This window comes from Rhinopithecus bieti, unplaced genomic scaffold (genome assembly GCF_001698545.2).
Source record: "Rhinopithecus bieti isolate Rb0 unplaced genomic scaffold, ASM169854v2 scaffold_33302, whole genome shotgun sequence".
NCBI lineage: Eukaryota > Metazoa > Chordata > Mammalia > Primates > Cercopithecidae > Rhinopithecus > Rhinopithecus bieti.
In genome coordinates this window covers 1568589-1591050 of record NW_016814366.1, presented here as the reverse complement: position 1 = coordinate 1591050, position 22462 = coordinate 1568589, and the positions used below count along the sequence as shown (strand labels likewise).

General features: G+C 37.6%; 1 protein-coding gene across 4 annotated transcripts in view; it reads left to right on the top strand.

The window, feature by feature from the left end:
* The window catches only part of YAP1 (Yes1 associated transcriptional regulator), a 122776-nt gene that overhangs the window by 66648 nt on the left and 33666 nt on the right, over nucleotides 1-22462 (top strand). For 3 of the 4 annotated variants that reach the window (XM_017850112.1, XM_017850111.1, XM_017850114.1), the window contains exon 3: nucleotides 7976-8089. In XM_017850112.1, the coding sequence (XP_017705601.1) occupies nucleotides 7976-8089 (114 nt within the window). Of the gene's footprint in view, nucleotides 1-7975; nucleotides 8096-22462 lie in introns of all 4 variants that reach the window. The other variant, XM_017850110.1, reaches the window with a different exon arrangement.

Genomic DNA, 22462 nt, shown 5'->3' with positions numbered 1-22462 from the left:
ATTACGCTGCTAGATACTGGAAAGACAGGAGTGAACAAGCCTTGCAGCTGGGAAGACTGAATGAATTACTAAAGTGATAGAATCATCTTACCAGAGAGAAAGCAGCTGATGAAGTAGGAGAAGAAACTGTATGTAGGCATGTTATTAGGAAGAAGTGACATTTAGAGTGGGAAGGGATGAGAGGGAGTTAGCTAAGCAACGAAGGTGGAGAGAAGAGTTCCTGAAGGGAGCAGCTGCACTTGTGAAGGTCCTGGAGGTGGGAGAGGAGATGTTTGAGGAACTGAAAGAAGATTGAATGAGGAGGGATGTGAAATAATTGTGGAGGAATAGATAGAGCCTGGTATGTTGGATGCTTTCAGTACTGAAGCAGTGCTATATAATGCCTGACTGTAGAGGATACCCTGCTAAAAATTTGCGAATTTTCCTTTAGGGAGCTGAGCCTTGAGTCAGAGGACTTCCTCCTTAGAGGAGGTGAGGTAAGATGATCATGTGGCTGTGGTATATACAGAGTTTAGTGTTGGAGTTGAATAAGATCAATTTGGAAGTTACTGCTAAAACTTCGTCATGGAAATGTGGAAGTTTCAAGGTCAAGAGATTGAGACCAGCCTGGCCAACATGGTGAATCACCACCTTTACTAAAAAGACAAAAATTAACCAGCCGTGATGTTAGGCGCCTGTAGTCCCAGCTACTCGGGAGGCTGAGGCAGGAGAATCGCTGGAACCCGGCAGGCAGAGGTTGCAGTGAACCAAGATTGTGCCATGGCACTCTAGCCTGGCGACAGAGTGAGACTAGGTCTCAAAAAAAAAAAAAAATTATGTGAAAGTTTTATTTGAGGGACAAATGGAAATGACATTTTAAAGTAAACCCCACTCAAAATATGGGAATACATGTGAGGTGTCAAATGTCCAGTTGGAAGTGAAAAACTAGTATTGACCCTGTGAGAGGCATTAAAGATATGGAAGTCATTTACATGAATATGACAAGCCATGGGATTTCATGAAAATTCCAAGAAAAGAGGATTAAAAAAAAATTCCTCATTTGTAGAGTGGGTATAATAATGGTACCTCCATCATAGGGTTGTTAAGTGAGTTAATATTTGCTTGCAAAGAACTTAGGAAAAGTGCCTGGTATATAGTAAGAACAGTTTGTGAATCATAAATACATGGGATCAGAATTTCAAAACAAGCATCAGGCAAAGTGTTAGAATTCAGTTCTTTTAAAAGGTCATTGAATCTACTTTTCCAGCTACTCTTGTTACTTTTTAAGGAAACTACTCGATAATCCTGTACTTTGTACCACTCATCAGGGTGTGTTTAGTATAAACTTCACTGTCCTGGGTGACTTCTTTATTCCCAAATTGTGGGGCAGGTGACAAGGGAAGGTTGGTCGTCTAACTCGTGGTGTCGTTAATCAAGACTTTCCTGTTTGAATAGACGTGGCAGATGGTTTTAGTTAGTCATTACTAATGCAAGAAGGTCCTTAGGCAAGAGCAGGAAGTTGATGGTGAGTCACCTTCAGTATTATGACATGGAGTATTTGTTTTAAAATATCACAGGGAGTTGGTTTTTGCTGTAGTAGCTAAGTTGTCAATCAAGTAATACTAGTAGGAAGTCTTACATAAAAACTTGCTTCTCTCAAGTTTAAGTAATTCTGATTTATGAATTATTTTATATATTGCCTACTACTCTGTTTTTGCTTATCCTGATTCAAATTTCTCTCCCTGTGTCAATCTAGTTTTGTGTAGCTATGAAGGAATAACTGAAACTGAGTAATTTATAAAGAAAAGAGGTTTAATTTAGCTCACAGTTCTGCAGGCTGTATAGGAAGCATGGTGCCAGCGTCTGCTTCTGGTGAGGACTTCAGGAAGCTTACAGTCCTAGCAAAAGGCAAGTGGGAACCAGTGTGATACACAGTGAGAGAGGGTGGAAGAAAGTGAGCGAGAGAAGTCCCAGGTTTTTAAACAACCAGATCTCAGGTGAACTGAATGAGAACTCATTTTATGACCAAGGGGATGGTGGGAAGCCATTCATGAGGGACCCCACCTCCAACTTTGGGAATCCCATTTCACTATGAAATTTGGAGGGGACAAACATCCAAACTATATCATGCTCTTTACGTCTCATTGAAATGCTGGCCTGTTTCTCTTTTCCTTTTTGCTATAGGGCCTACTTTTAATCTTTCCTTCTAAAGAAGGCTTTGGTGTGGTGGTCAGGCATGATAGCCCAGCCTTAAAGCTTCCACATCTTTTTCGCGTCTAAGGGCCCAGCTTTCGAGTGTGTAAAAGTTAATTGGGGTGAAAATGTGTATTACCCATTCTGACCAATGTAGTGGTTGTCATGAGTTTGGGGGATTGGAATTACTGTTCAGTAATGGTAATCCCCTTTAAGTATTACCTATTTGACCCTTTACTGGTTGAAATGATGAAAGTTTTTCTGGTAGATTCTTAACCCTAAAAACAAAGTGAACTGTTTATTCTGCCCCATCCACACGTAGTAGCTTCTTCATGCTTTCCCCTGCCTGGAATGCCCATGCCCAGAATGTCACATGTTTGGCTAGGAATGCATTTAGGTCAAAGCTTACAGGTCACTTCCTGCCCTTCTTGATCTGCTTTTCTAAAAATCTGTTTCCCATTTATCTTTTCTTTCCCATTTTCATTTTCTTTCTTTCATGCATGCTGCTTTATTTTTGCTGCCCTTTTCATTAGCCAGCATTGTACTGTCTTCTGTCTAGAACATAAATTCCATCAGATAGGGGCTATGTTTGTTATTGCTCCATCTCTAGGGCCTGAATATAGTAGGAACTCAATAAATACTTGTTGAATAGAAGTATTCGCTATATCCCTGTCCCTTCAGTTCACATGACACATTAAAATAATGTAGAAATTGAGCTTACATAGAAAGAATGAAACAGAGTATTTTGTTTTACAAGCATAAACAAAGGATTTTAATTGAATTTCATTTTGATTACATTCATTTCAGCCAACATTTATTCTATTTTTTTTTTTCTTTTTGAAATGGAGTCTTGCGTCTATCGCCCGGTCTGGAGTGCAGTGGCACAATCTCAGCTCACTGCAACCTCCACCTCCCGGATACAAGAGATTCTCCTGCCTCAGCCTCCCAAGTAGCTGAAACTACAGGTGTGCGCCACCACACCTGGCTGATTTTGTAGTTTTAGTAGAGATGGGGTGTCACCGTGTCACCATGTTGGCAGGCTGGTCTTGAACTCCTAACCTCATGATCCTCCTGCCTCAGCCTCCTAGTGTATTTCTAATTAGTAGGTCCCATGCTGGACAAAAATGGAAAATGCAAAATATATACTCCTGTGTTCAAGAATTTCACAGTCTAGCCAGGAAGAAAACATGCATAATGAAAATACTGAATGATAAATGCTATGACATAGATATAAACAAAATTTTTTACTAGCACAGAGAAGGAACTCTTCATCTGTATTGAGGAAGTGAAAAGTTCTCAACTAAAAATTGTTTGAAGCAAAATGGCCAGTAATAATTCTCGGCCAGGCGTGGTAGCTCGCACCTGTAATCCCACCACTTTGGGAGGTCGAGGTGGGAGGATCTCTTGAGCTCAGGAGTTCGAGACTAGCCTGGGCAACATAATGAGACCCCATCTCTACAGAAAAATTTAAAAAATAGCTGAGTGTGGTGGTGCGCACCTGTAGTCCTAACTCCCCAGGAAGCTGAGGCAGGAGGTCGCTTGACCCCAGGAGTTCGAGGCTGCAGTGAGCCAAGTTTGCACCACTGCACTCCATCCTGGGTGACAATGAGACCCTGTCTCAAAAAAAGTAAAATAATAATAACTCCCATGGGAATTAAAAAAAAAAAAAAAAAGTACTGCCCTTTTGGTGCCTGTTTTGGCATGGTAGATTTGCCTAATTCTAGGAGATGTGGCTGTGTGCTATTCCCAGACCTGCAGGGCTTCATAGATTTATCTCCAAACTGCCTAAAATGAATAGATGTGGTTGTGTGTAACTCAGATAAATTTAAGAAATACTTCTGTACTAGCTGAAGAATTCTAAGTGGTTATGTTTTGTTTGTTTTTGTTGTTAGTTTTTGAGACAGAGTCTCACCGTGTCGCCCAGACTGGATAGAGTGCAGTGGCGCGATCTCAGCTCACTGAAACCTCCACCTCCCAGATTCAAGTGATTCTCCTGCCTCAGTCTCCTGAGTAGCTGGGATTACAGGCCCTTACCACCACACCTGGCTAACTGTTTTGTATTTTTTAGTAGAGACGGGATTTCACCATGTTGGTCAGGCTGATCTCAGACTCATGACCTTGTGATCCCCTGCCTCGGCCTCCCAAAGTGCTGGGATTACAGGCGTAAGCCACCATGCCCGGCCCTAAGTGGTGGTTTTAAATCAGTGGTTCTCAAAGTGTGTTCCTTAGACCAGCATCAGCATCACCTGGAAATTTTCAGGTCCAGCCCCTGGCCTGCTGAATCAGAAAGTATAGGGGTAGGGCTCAGCAACATGCATGTTAATAACCCCCCCAGGTGATTCTGATGAATATTTATAGCACATTACAATCAGAATATAAATTGAACATAAAGGCATCCTGAATTTATTTTGATCAAGCCCCTGTGGTCTCCTCTTGCATTTATTTTTGTGGGAATCCTACATTTCGCCCCTTGGACTTAACCTTACTGCATCCTAACCCTAGCCCAAACAGATGATTGAAACACATTTTCACTAAGTGTGACTTGTTTCACTTTCAGAAAACATACCACTTTTTGCTTTCTCTTCTTTTCATGGTTATTCAACAGTTAGCTTAGTTTAGAATGACTTGGAATCCTGCATTAAGAATCAAGTCACTGAATTTCTTCTAAGAACCACTTGACTAAAATTCTGTTTTGTGAATAAAGCCTGGATCTGTATTGTTTCATTAACACTGGAGGATTTGTTTCTTTTCAGTTTTCTCTATCTTAATTCTATAACAAAGATAGTGTGGTGAAAAGTTACTTAAAGGTAATCTCTTCTAGTCTCTTACTTGCTTTTGGTGAGCAGCTTTTTTTCAGTATAAAGAAAGTATCCTATTTTGGGCCATTTCTTTCCACATAACATTATATTTTTACCCAGAGAGTACTAAATGAATGATAAAATGAATATAAAGCATTATTTTATATTTGGTATATATATGTTGGTATAAATGTTAATTGCAAATAGTATATGTTCTACATGATTTTAAGCTTACAGAAAGTTCAAAGTATTACTTAGAAGGCAGGACATTCATTTTTCCATCAAACATTTATTGAGCAGCTATTCAGGTATTAGCCTACAAGCTTGTAAAGATGAATGACTTGATCATTGCCAGGAGAATACATATGTAAACAAGTAATTACAACTCTACCTGTTAAATGTTCATGGAGAATAGAAGAGAAAAGTGATTTCTGTCTGAGGTAATCCAGCTTTAATTCAGCCGGAAAGGCTGAATTAAAGAAGTGACATCTGAGCTGTCTCTTGCAGGATGACTAAGAGTTTAGGAGGTACAGAGTATGTGTGATAATGGGAACGGCATATACAAGAAGATGGCATGATTTTGTGGAAAGTTGGTGGGAAAACTGGGTATCTGAAGAAGACTTCAGAAATGAGTCCAGCTAGTAAAGAATTTAGGCATTTTCCTCTTGATGGAGAGCAATGGGAATCTGTTTTAGTCAGAATGAATGACATGTATAAAAATTCGATTCGAAAATATTTTAAGAAGAGAAACCCCTGGTGACTGTTTGATAGAGGACCCTGGAGTGAGAAGAGATGAGAATCCAGTTACTGAGGAAGTGGTCAGAAAAGAGAGCTGGTAAGTATTGATGGCTAAGGTCTCTGAGATGGACTGGGACAGACCCATCACAAAGAATATAAGTGGAATTTACAAAATGAAGTGAGTGGAGCAGGTAGGGAAGGTTGGTTTGTATCCAAGATATCTCTTGTGGCTCTCATTCAGACAGCTAAGGTGGAGAATAATGCTGGTGTGTGTGTGTGTCTGTGTGTGTGTTTTTCTGTGTGTGTGTTTAAACCACACATAGGAAATCCATATATTCAAGCACTTTTGAAAGCTACGATGAGATCTCTTGGGGGTTGTTGAGTTGAGGCTCCCAAAAGCATTCAGTGACTGCTGTTGACTTGTTCATCACCAGATATAGTCACATGGTATTTTCAGTACCTAAAAATTTGAAATACAGTTAGTTGTTTTGCAAAAGCATTTTATAATTCAGCCATTTTATAGTTAAAGATAGTAGCAAACCATTAATATTCAGTTTTGGAGTTCTGTCTCTCTGGGAAGGAAATAGAGCCCAAAATGACAGTGAAAACTGGTGGGAAAAGGTTTGATATACATGTGTTAAACAGGTTTGCTTGTCATTCACCCTCTAGTAAACTTGGGATGTGTACAGCAAATTCTACCTCTGGACTTGGTTAGCAGTGTATACTACACAGCCAGGACTGAAGGAGAGCCTTCCTTTTAAGGATTCTAGGCAAAAAGAAAACTAATTCCACACGTCTGCATTTCCTAACGGGATTTTACCCCATCAAAGTAGACCTTTGAAAATGCAGCTGCAAATTGATCTGTTCCTAATACAAATGAAACTAGCCTAAAATTCGGATTTTGGGTCCCATGGGCCTTGTGTGAGTGGTCAGTTTAACCAAAGTTACTTACTCAACATCACCCACGAGACTGGTATGGACTGCCAATACAGGAAGAAGGGAATTGTTCTGTTTGTGCATAGGAGGCATACTTAGGTTCTGGTCATCTGTGGGAGATGAATGAAAAGAAGTATAGTTGTGAAGAGCAGTCAGTGGGTTAGGAATCACACTGCCTGGGTTTATCATTCCTGATACTAACTAGCTTTGTGATCTTGTGCCAGACTGATCACCCTGGCCCTTTGTGCCTCAATTTCCTCATTAGAATATGTAGTACTACTGCTTATGTCATTTGTTACTGTAAGGATTAAATGAATTAATGTACATAATATATAAGAACAGTGACTAGCACAAGATAGTATTCAACTCGAGTTAGTCCACAGAAGAAAAAATTTTAGCCATGTACTGACTATCCCAGTTTGTATCTCCTGCCCTGCCTCTTTTGATACCTTTTGGAAATGGGAACTGGGGGAGTTGGGAGGGACAGGGAAATAAGGAAGAATTATGTTTGAATACTTTAGTAATTTATTCTGGGCCTCTCTTTCCATTGCTGTTACCTCCCAAGAGCAATTGTCTTAACTTCTCTATTCCTATAAAGATAGAAAAGTCCTTTTAGAGTTAACCGTATTCTTTAGTCCTATCTCTCAACTGATGATTCCTTAATGTTTGCCTTCCAACAACTTTAGCACTTATCTTGCCTCCTCACAATCCTCCAACAAGCTTAGACTTCAAACTACATCCCCCACCATTAGCAATTTCTGGTCTGCTTAAAAATAAGCTTTGTTTGGACTGTAGTTTTCTGTCTTAAAGTTTTCTTGGTGTCAGCCAGTCACATAAAACATGGAAATAAATGGAGCTTGGCTGTCTTAGCTAAAGTGTGCTTTATATTAAATAGAATGTTTATGAGATTTTCAGTGTTCTAAAAATACTTGCATATATTTCTTATTAATGAGCCTTGGCGTTCCTAGGAAGGTATTGTCACAGAACTGATTGGATTGGGTGGTAGTTTCTGAGCTGCAAATTCTTCGTGTCCTGTCTTAACAGTAATAATAATTATTTGGGCCATGACTTCCAAAAGGATTTTTTGGAGAAAATTTTTTTTTCTTCATCTCTGTGTTGAGGAATGTTCATTTTATTATTTGGTGGTTTCTTTTTAGTGGAGAAGAAGCAGGTATATAGGTTTACCTTTCTTCTCTGAACGCAGCCTTAAATATGTTTCAATGAATTGTTTTATGTTAAGATGTGGTTTCTTTTTAAATTAGTACCCCCTCCCACTTTTTTTAGGTACACCAAATAAAACCGTGATTTTTTTTTTTTTTTCTGTATTATAGGCCCTCTTCCTGATGGATGGGAACAAGCCATGACTCAGGATGGAGAAATTTACTATATAAACCATAAGAACAAGACCACCTCTTGGCTAGACCCAAGGCTTGACCCTCGTTTTGGTAAAGGTTCATCTCAAAACCTTTTTAGATGCTTTTGGTTACTAATTTTTTTTTTTATATATATACTTGGGAAAGCACATTTAAATACAATTGCATTGCTTTATAGTATTAAAAAATGACCCTGCCCACCCAATGTTTACCAGTAGAATTTTATCCTTCTCATTGGAAACTTGAGAAGTTTAGATCTTAATCAGATTTTGGGGCTCCTCAGGTTGGGGTTGGGAAATGTCATAATGGCCAACTAACCAGAAATCACTTGTTCCTTTCACATTTTGGGAGAAACACAGTGATCATATTTAAAATGATTTTTTTTAGCTGCAATAATAATCAGGCTGTCATGCAGCACCTCAGACCAGGAATACCAGCTTTTGTCAGTGACCTGATGTCTGCTTGTGCTTAGCTTCTGAGAGTGATGAGTACCATCCCATGCCTGGGTGTTATAGTGTTTCCCATCCTAAGGGGGAAAATGGCACCCCAGAAATGGCCCAGTGAAAGCATTTTGCCACCTCTTCTGTCTCTCTCAAAAAATAAATGTTCTTTTTTTCTTCATTCAGAAAACAAAAAGCCATGTTCCCCTCCAGATTTCATGAATAAATCACATTTGCACAAAGGAACCCCTCCCCTTCCAAATGTGTACATTTTATAAGAGTATACCAGTTCTTCAGTGCTTTTTTAAAAAGTGTGTGTGTGTGTTAAAGTGTTTTCAGTTCTTCTTTTGGGTTTCTGAGATATTTTTCCAAGGCCGTGGAATATGCATCTAAAAAAGAGCGGATAATTGTGGTTTTGAAGCTTCATCTTGGACTAGATGCAGCTAAATGAAAACAATGTGCAGATCACTGAATAGGTCAGACTGAGGGGACTCGGAACCTTTGAAGCTTTACAGGGTTTGACCTAACACCAACTGCGGGGCCCTTATGGGAAAGAGGAGTTAACTCTGTGAATGCCATCAAAAAACAACCCTGGGGCGGGGCGGAAAGAAAAAAACTCTATCTGGAGTTGGTTGGATAAAATAAGTTCACCATCAGGAACATTATGAGCAGTTATTTTTTGTCTTATATATACCTTTAAAAAAAAAATTCAAGTTTGCCCCAAACTGACTGAACCCCCCCATTCAAGCTAAGTCAATCGTAGGGTCAGGGCAGTGATGTCATTTTGACAGATAACCGTTTTGGCTTAAATACTAGCGTTTTAAGCTTCGAGACCTGTTTGGGTGTTAAGAAAGTAATGCAGTATGTTAATAATTTGCAACTTCAGTTCCTTTTTACTATTTGAATTAGCCCTTGTGGTTGGAACAGGAAACCAAGTAAGATAGAGAATTTAATAAATACGGCCATTTGTATGGACTGAAACAATAACAGCCATCTTTCCTTAAATTATCTCTAATGAAATGAATTCAATTTCTCCACATTTTGGGAATTCTAAAAATTGCGTGTTGAGAACTTTTTTTCCCTGACATAAAGGTTATGAAAGATGATGATGAAACACTTTACCAACTGCCAGAGATGAGCCGAATTAGAACAAAAGCTTTTTAAAGGCAAGAGAAAAAAGAGTTTTTCCTTTAAACAGTGAAATAAAACAACTTTTTTCTTGCTTAAGTTAAGTAGATCTGATTGTTACATTACACCCAACCGGCTTGGAATACAAATAATAAATTTTCTGTTTTAAGCATTGACAGAGACGACATACTCAAAAAAAAAAAACACCTCCCACCCTCCAGCATGTTATGTACACATAGGCGTACAATTAGATGTGCCCAGAAAAAATTTCATAAAATTCTCTTATTGCATTTAGTTTCCCTTTTTGGGCCCACCGTGTGTGTATTCCAGACAGGCTTGACAATATGCCAAAGCTTTTTATTTTGTGGCCCGACTTTTAATCTGTTCCAGACCTTTTCACTCAGAGAGCTCAAGTGTAACTGAAGGGGGGCAGGAAAGAAAAAAACGTGTGGGTTTCTCTGATCTAGAGTGACAGCAAATAGAGACAAGCTGTTAGCTGCTGGATTTGAAGTTTTCCTTGAAATCAAGAGTTCTGCATAGTGGATTATGTTTTATCTCTGCCAAAGATATATAAACTATCCCCTTATTTCTGACCCTTTGAGCCATGCAAACACAAACAAATGGTGTAGAATATTGCTTTCATGGTTGTGGAGTTTGCTTTTCTGTATTCTTCAAATCTATATTGAAATATTTGTCAATTCTTAGCTTAAATTAAGTAGATGTGTGTCTTTTGGCGTCCTAGAATGGTAACTAAGCCTCTAGAGAAGCTTAATTTTACCTCCTTCAAACATCAACCCCTTTTATATTTTTATTTATCAGATGCTTCCAGGTTAATTATATTTAGAATACAGTGATTTGCTTTAAGATTGTCCGTATTTAGTAATTACACTTCATGTGCTGCATAATAACGTTTCAGTGAGCGGCAGACCACATATATAATCGTGGTCCTATATGATTCTAATCCTGTGTTTTTACTGTACCTTTTTTATGTTTAGATACACAAATACCGTTGTGCTACAGTTGCCTACAGTGTTCAGCACAGTAGCAGGCTGTACAGTTTTATAGCTTAGGGGCAATAGGCTATACCTTACAGCCTAGGCATGTAGTAGACTCTACCATCTAGGTTTGTGTAAGTACTCTCTAAGATGTTTGCACAATGACAGAATTGCCTCATGATCCATTTCATAAAGCGTATCCTGGTTAAGTGACACATGACTATATTTATAGTATCAGTCCTTCACATCTTACATGAAATTAATAAGTTATCTATGTAATTTTAGGGAATCAAAGAGTAATTTGTTGTAGATTGAGTTTTTTATCTGATTCATTTTCTTTAACATTTAAAAGCTATTTAATATTTTAATTTTAGAGAATTCATTAGTAATTTATAGTAAATCATGAAGTGACATCAAATGGCAATAAGGATGCACTGATGTTTATTGAGTTTTAAGAAAAATAGGGCTTTGTTTTTTTGAGTCATATTAGGAATGTTTTTACTCTTTGTTCAAGAAAATGGATCCTTGAGTATTATGCAAGCCATTAAATTATTTCATATAAACACATAGGAGATGATTTTTTTTCCTGGAGATTTTGTACTGGCAAACATCAGGTTTAAACATCACCTTGTATGTTGTAGATCTGCTATTTTATATAATATAATCACGGACATTTTCCAGTAAAAGGCCTAATGAAAACACAATGAAATTGTAATTGCTGTTCAGAATGAAAAAAAGATCTTTAAAACACTAACAGTTGATAAACTATCTTTTATGTAATGTTATTTTCCCTATTGTTTATATTATAAAAAGATGTATCAAAATATTGTTATCAATCTGTGTTTTAGAAAATAAGTACTGATGGCACCACTGGGATAAAAATATTTGGTGTAAACAAAATATTGGAGACAGAGATTTGGGGAAAATATTGGAGCCAGAGATTTGGGGGAAAAATTGTACCTTTGAGTTTTAAAGCAAGTGATAAACAGTCTAGAGTGACAAAAACAGAATATTTAATTCCTAACTACAGTTCTGTGCACAGAAATTCTATGTGTAGAAATGTCAGCAGTATTAAGCCTCATATGTTGCTTTTAGGTCCTTTGTTTCAGTTTCCTAAAACTTGCTATCTGTGCATATGCATACACGTATGTGTATGTGTTAATATAATGTCTTGAAATAAATAAAAAGGATAAGTAAAATACAAATACCTATATGCAGTTTATTAAACTAAGACTAAAGCCGAAAGTTGTTCACGTTTTTCTCATCAGAGTTAAATATTTGGCATTAATAATTAAATATCTATAAAAATTTTGAGACATTCATTAACGTTTTTTCTTTTTTAAGCCGAATATTTCAGTTGTTAAAAATAATGTTTTCCTTTTGATGAAAATGCACCTAACAACCAACTCAGTAACTAAGAATCCATCCTATTAGTGTTGAGGGAAAACTACTGAAGTCTCTAGAAACCAAATTTGTAACTTCATTTATGGAGTCTTGAGTAAAGAGAATGTCAGCATCTAATTATTTCAGTTTTATCAAAGCAAGTCTCTTGATAGCCATATGCTAAAATAGGTGTTTTGTTTTTTGTTTTGTTTTGTTTTGAGGTTTGGGGCTTTTTTTCCCCCTTATCAGCTCTTTTAAGTCTTTCCTGGTTATCCTGGGCTGTCAGTATTTGGTTATGGACTATATTAATTACTTAGCGTACAGAGGAAAAGATGTGTGTTTTAGGTAGAAAGAGCTATTGCTAACTAAAAATTATTAACAGATGGCCAGGTGCGGTGGCTCATGCCTGTAATCCCAGCACTTTGGGAGGCCAAGGTGGATGGATCACTTGAGGCCTGGAGTTCCAGACCAGCCTGGCCAACATAGTGAAACCCCATCTCTACTAAAAATAGAAAAAAATAGCTGGGAGTGGTGGGGCACGCTTGTCGCCCCAGCTACTCAGGAGGCTGAGGCATGAGAATCGCTTGAATCCAGGAGGCAGAGGTTGTAGTGAGTGGATATTGTGCCACTCTACTCCAGCTTGGGCAACACAGTGAGATGCTGTCTCAAAAAATTAAGAACAAAAATAAAAGTAACAGGCCGGATGCAGTGGCTCACGCCTGTAATCCCACCACTTTGGGAGGCCGTGGCAGGCAGATCACTTTAGGTAAGGAGTTCGAGACCAGCCTGGCCAACATGGTGAAACCCCATCTCTACTTAAAATGCAAAAATTAGCCAAGTGTGGTAGCACACGCCTATAATCCCCGCTGCTTGGGAGGCTGAGACCCTGAAAATCGCTTGAACCCAGCAGTGAGCTAAGATCGTGCACTGCACTCTAGCCTGGGAGACAGAGCGAAATTCCATGTCAAAAGCTGAGGCAGATGGACCATAAGGTTAGGAGATCAAGACCATCCTGGCCAACGTGGTGAAACCCCGTCTCTACTAAAAATACAGAAATTAGCTGGGCTGGTGGCGCTCGCCTGTAGTCCCAACCACTCAGGAGGCTGAGGCAGGAGAATCGCTTGAGTCTGGGAGGCAGAGGTTGCAGTGAGCCAAGATCTTGCACCACTGCACTCCAGCCTGGGCAACAGAGCGAGACTCCATCTCAAAAAAATATATGTATTAACCGATAAACCTCACAAAATTTGGCCCTCATAATGATTCCTCTAATCATTTTTTCAGTGGGGAGAATGCTGCCCTTCTGAGCACTGCAGAACATCCACACAGCCATTGTGATTCCTCGGACCACCAACACTGTTTTTTTGTTTTTTTTTTTAATGCTAGGAGAGTTACAGAATATTGTCTAAAGTCTGAGCTCCTCTGAGATCCAGGGAAATTATACCCAAGGTTATATAGTTAAGTGACAAAACTGAAATTTGAATTTATCTTTTGATACCTAGAATTTATAAGAAATTTAGATTGAATGCAGTTAATCTTTCAGAAATACCTACTAATGCTGATACATGAAAATTTGAGAGGAAGAAAAATAGTGGGTAATGCACTTGCTTCTTTGCATTGTGACTCATCTTAAATAAATTACCCAAAGATATGAGTTTTTCTTTTCTTTCTTCATTCTTTCTTTCTTTCTTGGAGTCAGGGTCTCACTTTCATTGCCCAGGCTGGACTGCAGCATGGCTCAATCTCAGTTCACTGCAGCCTCAATTCCTGGGCTCAAACAAGCCTCCCACCTCAGCTTCCTGTGTAGCTCGGACTACAGGCATGTGCCACCATGCCCTGCTAATTTTTTTGTGTTTTTAGTAGAGATGGGGTTTTGTCATATTGCCCAGGCTGGTCTCAAACCCCTGGGGCTCAAGCAGTCCGCCTGCCTGTACCTCCCAAAGTGCTGGAGTTACAGGCGTGAGCCACAGGGCCTGGCCAGGTTTCTAATTACATAAGAGAATTTAAGATCTCTGATTGGAACAGACTTGAAAGGCATCTAGTTGAATTATTTACCCAATTCATGCCTCACCAATCTCAGCTTTGGCCTTTCCCTTTACTAGTTTACTTCATTATAGTGTAGCACACACATTCTACTTAAGGAAAATTCTAATGACCACAAAGTTTATGTTTCTTGATTACCCAAAAATTTACTTCCTTTCACATGTGTGAATACAGCTCTAATCCCAGCAGTGTTGTCTTCTAACTGTGGTTTTTCTGGTTTTTCATGTGTTCAGAGTTCTCTGTTCTTTATCAGTTTACTCACTTCCTCTGGATGTCCTTCATTTTGCTAGTGCTTCTTTATGTGTTATATTCTGTAGTGTTTCGTATGTACATTATCCTGTGAGAAAAATAGTTATGGCATTGCTCTGACCTGTCATTTTCAGTGCCCACCAGAAATCTTTTTTCAATCTGCAGTAGAGGCTAGCATCTCTTTTCCACATGGTAGTTACAACAATGTACTTGATTCAACTGAATTAAATTGGGATGTAGAAAAAATTACGTTCTCAGTTGGAAATCAAGAGACCCAAGTTCTGCTATCACAATGTAACCAGCTGGATCAGAAAGATACCTAAATTCTCTTGACTTAATTTGACTCATCTGTAAAATGTGACTGGATTAGACTGGATGCTTTTAAGAATATTTCCAGTTTTTAACTGAATGCAATATGCTCAGAAACCGCTTTGGACCCTTGCTTAAGGTTACTTCTCAATAGCCTTTTTGATTTGAGTGCATTGAGGTTTCAGAGATACTTTTGAACTATTTATTGCACCATTTAAGTTTAACTTTGGTCCTCTGGTCACAGTGTGGAATTACTTTTGAAGAGGAGACAGGGAAATCTTCCAACCTTTAATCTAAAGATAAGCCTTATCACATGGTGAGTATGTCCAGGCAAACAAATCTGATGGGGGGTGTGGGAGGTGCTGAGCTGAATAGTTAAGCTTTGTCCACACTCTCAAACTCTTGGAAGCATATGGGAGTTTAAACATGTTCATGTTAGCAAAGTTCAGCTTTATTGCCTTAAAGATGATGCCTTGTTGGTACACTTTGTTTCCAAAGTTTAAAACTCCCATAAAGTTGCTATGACAGAAAGTCTAATGTAAGCAGATTTGAAGCCTAGTTCCAGGCCATGTGCTTAGCAAAACCTGATTTAAGACATACTAATAGAGATTGTTACTAATTATTGCCCTCACTACATTTTGTTTTTCCTTCAAAAGCAAGCATTTGCTGAAATGCATACTTTAATACAAAAGATTATAGAATATATTTCAAAATTAGTTGCACACTTGAGCTCTGCAGTTTTGTTTTAAAATTTTATGTTAAATTCAATAGGATATATTCTAAAAAGTAAACAATTTTAGGTGTATTCGTCTGTCCAGTATGTCTCAAGTATGTTTTGTAAAATTTCGCTGTTCCTTTTCAAAATGTTTTATTTTTTATCTAAAAATAAATACTTTGGTTAGCTAGGGAAAAGATCCAGTAAGATAATGCCAAAATAGTTTATCAGTTACGGTAAGCAATCTCTCCTGTACTAACTGAGGCTGAGTAGACGTATGTTAAGGAGGATAAACTAATAGGTAGTTTCTACTTGATTAATATTTCATTGATGCCATTAGTTAATTATACAATGAAGAAATGTTTTTGTCTTTGTTTACATAATGAGTACATTGTTCATACCAGATTTTTTAAACATGAAAGTTGAAGACCACCAACGTCACTGAGATGATAGTTTAAACTAGTGCTTTATTCGTATTATTAAAGTCCCTATCAAACACACTCAAAAAGACCTTAAATAGTTTTTTGTTTGTTTTTTGAGACAGAGTCTCGCTCTGTTGTCCAGGCTGGAGCGCAGTGGTGCAATCTCGGCTCACTGCAACCTCCGCCTCCCGAGTTCATGCCATTCTCCTGCCTCAGCCTCCCGAGTAGCTGGGACTACAGGCGCCCGCCACCACACCCGGCTAACTTTTGTATTTTAGTAGAGATGGGGTTTCACCGTGTTAGCCAGGATGGTCTCGATCTCCTGACCTTGTGATCCGCCCGCCTCTGCCTCCCAAAGTGCTGGAATTACAGGCATGAGCCACCGTGCCCAACCCCTTACATATTTTTTAAAAGAAAACTGTTTTTCAAGTTATAGTTGTAGTAACTCTGTATTAACAGCAAGCATCTTATATGCCGGAAAAGAAGAGGTGTTTGGTGTTGCTTGCTCCTTTTTGTACCAACCCAAAGATTCAGATATAAGAAAAAAAAAGAGATTATAGAATTATTGGAAAGGTCAAATTTCTGTTGAAAAGTAATTGGAGTGATTTAGAAGGAGAGTGGTTCAGATTCTGTTTTTTGTTTTATACTCATTTTGTTCTGCTACCCTAGTTGCTAAGGTCATTTTAGAACTCCTTCTGGACTGGCTTCAACTTGGAGATTCTCCTGTGCATTACTAATAGCATCCTCCTAACTAGGGAGAGAAACTATTTTAGGATTTATTTATTTATGCTACAAAAGTTTGGGTGCCATTTACGTGCCAGGCACTATGCTAGCCATGGGTGGGGAGGAACATGCTACTAAAGAAGTAAATAAATCATTACAAATGTCTTAAGTACGGTAAAGGGTGCTAAACAACGTGGGGTGACAGGAACTAGGGTGGTGGGAACCTGCTTGCACCTGGGTGGTCAAGGGGGGTTTTTCAGAAAGACACATAGGAAGCCACCAATCAAATTTCAGAGCAGTTTTGTGCTTTTCAGTAAAACTCTGAGGTATGCATCACTTCTACGTTAGAAATTCCCCTCTGTGAAAGAGCTTTACTAGTAATAAATAAAATTAGAAATAAAGTGTTATAATTGAACTGTTTATTCCTTAATCTAACATGAATTCATAGTGACAAGTATATTTTAAAAGATAATGCCCCTTCTCTTTATTTTTTTCAATTTTAGTTTTTTAGAGACGGTGTGTCTCTGTGTTGCTCAATCTGGTCTTGAACTCCTGTCCTGAAGAAATCCTCCTGCCTCCGCCTCCCGAGTAGCTGGTATTACAGGTGCAAGTCACCATGTCTGGCTGCTTCTCTACAGTCTCATTATCTGAACTTTCTTTCCTAACTAGACCTTAAGCTTTGTTTTTGTAGTGGGGGAAACGTCTAGTTGTGTTCTGGGGACAAAGAGAGCTGAAAGCTAATAAGAACACATTCTCCCTTTTCTGCCTCACCTCATTTACCAACCCCTGTGTCCTGCCCTAAACTGCTTGATGAGGTGATGAAGAGAAAATGTTCTGCTGGATTTCTTTTTGTTTTCTTTAAGCTGCATTCATGATTGTATTGTTTGAAAAATAACATTATAATGAATTTTATGGTTGAAGGAGGGGGAAGTTGAATTGACGAAAGTATTGATATTTGTTAACAGTATTTTTGAACAGATAAAGATGTGAAAACTTTAATCCAGTTTGGGGAGGCTGGGAGTTGGTACTGGGGAAATGGTTTGGCTGTGTCCCCACCCAAATCTCATCTTGAATTGTAGTTCCCATTATCCCCACGTGCTGTGCGAGGGACCAGGTGGAGATAATTGAATCATGGGGGGCAGTTTCCCCCATCCTGTTCTCATCTCAGATAGTGAGTGAGTTGTTACAAGATGTTACGGTTTTATAAGGGGCTTCCCCCTTCGCTGAGCACTTATTCTTCTCTCTCCTGCCGCCATGAGAAGGAGGACATGTTTGCTTCCCCTTTTGCAATGATCATAAGTTTCTGAGACCTCCCCATGCTGAACTGTGAATCTATTAAACTTCTTTTCTTTATAAATTACCCAGTCTTGGGTATGTTTTTATTAACAGCAAACTAGAACAAACTAATAGAGTAAATTGGTACCAGAAGTGGGGAAAGAAGTGCAGAGTGTGGGATGGAGAGGTTACTTAGCCTGTGACAAAACCTAGAGTAGGATGTTAGAGCAGGTGAACTGTCCCCACATATTAATCATTAGGGAAATGCAAACCAAAACCACAATGAGATAACAGTTAACTCCCATTACGACGGCTAAAGTTTTTTTTTGAAAAGATAACAAATGTTGGCCAGAATGTGGAGAAATTGGAATCCTCATACATTGCTGTTGGGATTGAAAAATGATGTAACCACTTTGGAAAATAGACTGGCAGTTCCTCAAAACATTAACTGTAACATTCCCATATGACTGAGCAATTCCTTTATTCCTCGGTATAGAGGCTGAAGAATTGGGAACATATGTCTACACAAAAACCTGTATCTGGGTTTACAGCAGTATTATTTTATAATAAATAGCCAGAAAGTGAAAATAACCCAAATGCCCATTAGTTGATGAATGGACTAACAAAATGTGGTATATTCATATAATGGAATATTATTTGGCACTTAAAGGGAATGCAGTGCTTGATACATACTAAAACATAGATAAACCTTGAAAACATTATAAATGAGACTAGCCAGGCCCAAAAGGCCATATATTGCTTAATTCCATTTTTGGAAATGTCCAGAATGGGAAAATTCATAGAGGCAGAAGTAGATTAGTGGTTGCCAGGGACTGCGGGGAAGGGCAGTAGGTAGTGAACTGCTAATGGATATAGGGTTTTTTGGTTTGTTTTTGTTTTTGTGACTTTTTTTGAAGTGATGAAAATGTTCTGAAATTAGTGGCAATGGGTGTACAATTCTGTGAATATGTAAGGACTATCAGACAGTACATGTAACAAGCGTGAATTATCTCAGTAAAGAGAAAAAATTTATTTCTAGGCATGATGTCATTTAGGTATATAGCTTAGTTGGGAAATATCTTTTGTATATTGATCATAAAAAGATGTATTCAGTCATTAGGTTAGGTCTCCCGTCTTTCCTTTTTTTGTAAAAGACAGCTTTTCAGTGTGAATTAAGTAAGCAATTTTTTACTGAAAAACTACATTTTATGTTTAAGTAGATTATGTTTTAAGTATTTATGTTGAAGTAGATTACGCCACTTTATAGCAACTCTCTGTAGATGATTCAGTTCCCTTAGGTCATGCAGTAAACACTAAGAGCCAGGAATAGGTGTTTTGTGTTTTGTTTTTATTGCTTTAAGACCCACAGATGGCCTATTAGTTTGTGTTTTTAGAAGAACCTTAATTTCTTTTAACAAGTCTACTGTTTTGTAGTTTTGAGTATACTCATAGGTATGATGAAAACCCAAATTTTGTTTCTAAATGTTTTGAACAAATTAATATAGCTGTGCTAATACGGAAATATGCAGTGTCTGAGATTTGAAAAAAATACTAGACAAAAGCTTTTGTTGTGGGAGATTTGATATAATGTTTTAATAGTTTAAGAATTGTTTCTTATTTTAAATGTATACCCAATAAGATTACTAGAATTAAATTTATTATTCCAAAGTTTATGACTAACAGATCTGTAGTACATTGTTATAATCCAAGTTTTGAGGTTACAAATCATGTAAATCTAAAATTGTTTGAAGTTTGGAAATTCACATGTTTAGAATGAAACTTGGGGAAAACCTATGGTGATGACCCCTTTCATTTATTTTCGAGAAAGTAGTCCCTTGTTTTTCAGTAATTGCTCAGTCATTGGTTTTCTACCATAAAGCTGTCAGGGTTGATTTGTTAAGCAAGACTTGAAACAGTTACTATTCATAGTACAAGAAGCTCGGACTCTAAATTTTAAAACATAGCATATTACAATTTTAAAATTTTGACATTTTGTGGAGTTTTGTTTTGTTTTACCTTTTAGAATTTTTTTTAAAACTGGAAACATCAGGATTTCAATAGTTGATAGCCAGAGGAAGAAGTTGGTAATGCTATTCTTTTCTTTTCTTGCTGCCCTGCCCCCTTTCCCCAGGAAACAAAGCCGGTTTTGTTTCTTGCCTGCTTGTGAGGTCTCTGCTGCACCCCATGTGGGTGCACCGCTCTGTGCTTTGTTGAAAGGCTTAAGATACTCAGAAGGTAAAGAACAGGATGCTTCTGGAGAGGAATAAATCCCAGCTTCAGTAGATAAACAAGGTTGTTTGAATTGGTCATTTAAGTGAGTTCTTTATATGGAAACCTTGTAGTGCTGCTGGTATCCATAGGTAACAACATTTAGGTAAACACAGCCAAAAGTGCTGACAATAGTCATCAGAGTATTTCTCTTACATAATTTTGTGCAAGTTTCTGTTTAATTCTGTGGACTGGTTCTTCCTTCATCTTTTGATATCCTATTTTTCCTGTTCCGTGGTTTTGAATAGTCAGATAAGCTTAGATTTGAAAAAGGCCTTTCCAACCAATTCAGTTTGCCATCAGCATTGGCTATTGTCATTAATGATTACTGCTTATGGTATCTAATTCTGGGAAACTGGTGAGAAGCAAAGGATATTTACCACTTTATTTTTGTGCAAATTTATTACTATTCAGTTTTTTATTTTTTTTACCAAGAATGTATGTTACTTCATAAATAATGTTATGTTACGTAATGAAAATACAGTGTGGAAAGCTCAAAAGCTTATCCAAATGTTTCTTAATGGATGAAATATTTAACAATGTTTAGCTCTAGAATCTGTTTTGAAATCAATAATGTTTTATAATTCCAACACTCCTCAGCTTACTGATGGGCTGTTTTATAGCAGGTTTTTGGGGTTTTGCTTTTTTATTGCTTGGAACCAAAAACATTTTTCCCCAATAGTTGTTTGCCTTGGGCCTCAATTTACGACATGTTCATTGTATGTGATGAATCTCAGTTCAGTTGCCCAATTCATATTTAACTCATGCTATCAAACCTGGCACAGCACATTTTTAAAATGTCTCTGTGTGGAAATATGTTGAGTGTTATATTGAAACACCAAGAAGATGTTTCACCAAAAGAGAAGGATCCCCTTATGCCCTTAGCTCAATCTCCACTACCCATCTTTTTTCTATTTAGACCTTGTAGGAAAGATAAACATGCATGTCTTTGTGAATCATAGGAATATTTGGAAACAGTAAATGGTATGATAAAATAGGAAGAGGGAGAAAGAGAATGTATGTATATGTCTGTGCGTGTTTGTGGAGGAGGAGGAGAGAGGTATAGGAATCATCAAAATATGGAATTAGTCTGTAGGAGTCAGAGTCTTGAAAGAAGTTCTGGAGAAGAGAGGAGAGGCTAAGGTTTATGGAGCACCCACTATTCCAGGTGTGTGATAGAATAATCAGTCCTCATAATAACTCAAATGGAGATGTCAGTATCCTTGGTACAGATGAGAAAACTGAGGATTAAGTGAATTACTGAATTAGTATGCCCAACTCTAATCCAAGTTCATTTGACTCTAAAGGCTATGTTTTTAAATATATACTATGATACCTGTCAATTATGTAAATATGTTGGTAACAGAAAAGAGCAATTTTATTAAATGAAGTTGTTGATGCCTGGCAAATCTTAGGTCCCAAAACTGTTGGCTTTTTCCCTATCCATTGCCCTATAAAATACTAAACTGTAACCTATAAGGATGAAATTTTTAGCCATTTACTTTCTTACAAAGCCATTTCCTAAGTCTTCATGAGTTAGTAAGTACGATTTTTTTTCCATATGCGATTAATAAGGCTTTGAACAAGCTGGAGCCGTATGTCATGTTTTGACATCCTTTTTCTCTTCAGACAAAATATTAAAACAAGATAACCAAAAAGACACAACTAGAGTATGAATTAAAAAAAAAAATCTCTATAGGGCAGAAAATAAAACCACATAAAGCACTGAGGGTAGTGCTAGAGGGCTGCCAGGTTTAGGGGCCATTTGGCTCCTGAGAAGAACTGTTAATAAAAGTGTTAATAAGGAAGAGGACACACATAACAGGCTCAATGGGAAAAGTCAGGTGTGCAGCTGACCTGGCCCTGGCCTAGGACAAACATTTACAAGGATTGACAACATGTCAAGTCACAGAGTCACAAATTGTCTAGAATCAATATTGTATAGACTATTTTTTGTAAACCTCAATGCAATTAAATTTAAACTCATAATTAAAAAATTGTTTCAAAAACATTTCTTGCCCTACCAACTATTAAACATATTACTAAGGTTGTACTGTTGTATATACTGTATGTACTAAATAATGTATATGTTTATATACATATATATAACTTACATGTTTATATAGTATAAACATAAAGGCAGTACTGTGGTACTAGTATAAGAATAGTTAGATTAATAAAATAAAAAATCTGGAAATAACAAAATGTCAAAATTTAGTCTATGATAAAGAAGATGAGGGGGAAGATACACTGTAACACAAGTGGTGTTGGGACTAATGGTTAGCCATATGGAAGAAGATAAAATTAGATCCGTTCACGCCATTCACCAGAATAAATTGCAGTGGATCAGATTGAGTTGCCAAGTAAATGAGAACTATAGTTTTTTAGTTAAAATGGGTGAATTTCTCTTTAGTTTGAAAGTGAGAAAACATAATTCAAATTTTTAAAAAGATTGATAAATTTGACTAAATAAGCTTTTTTTTTTTTTTTTTTTTTTT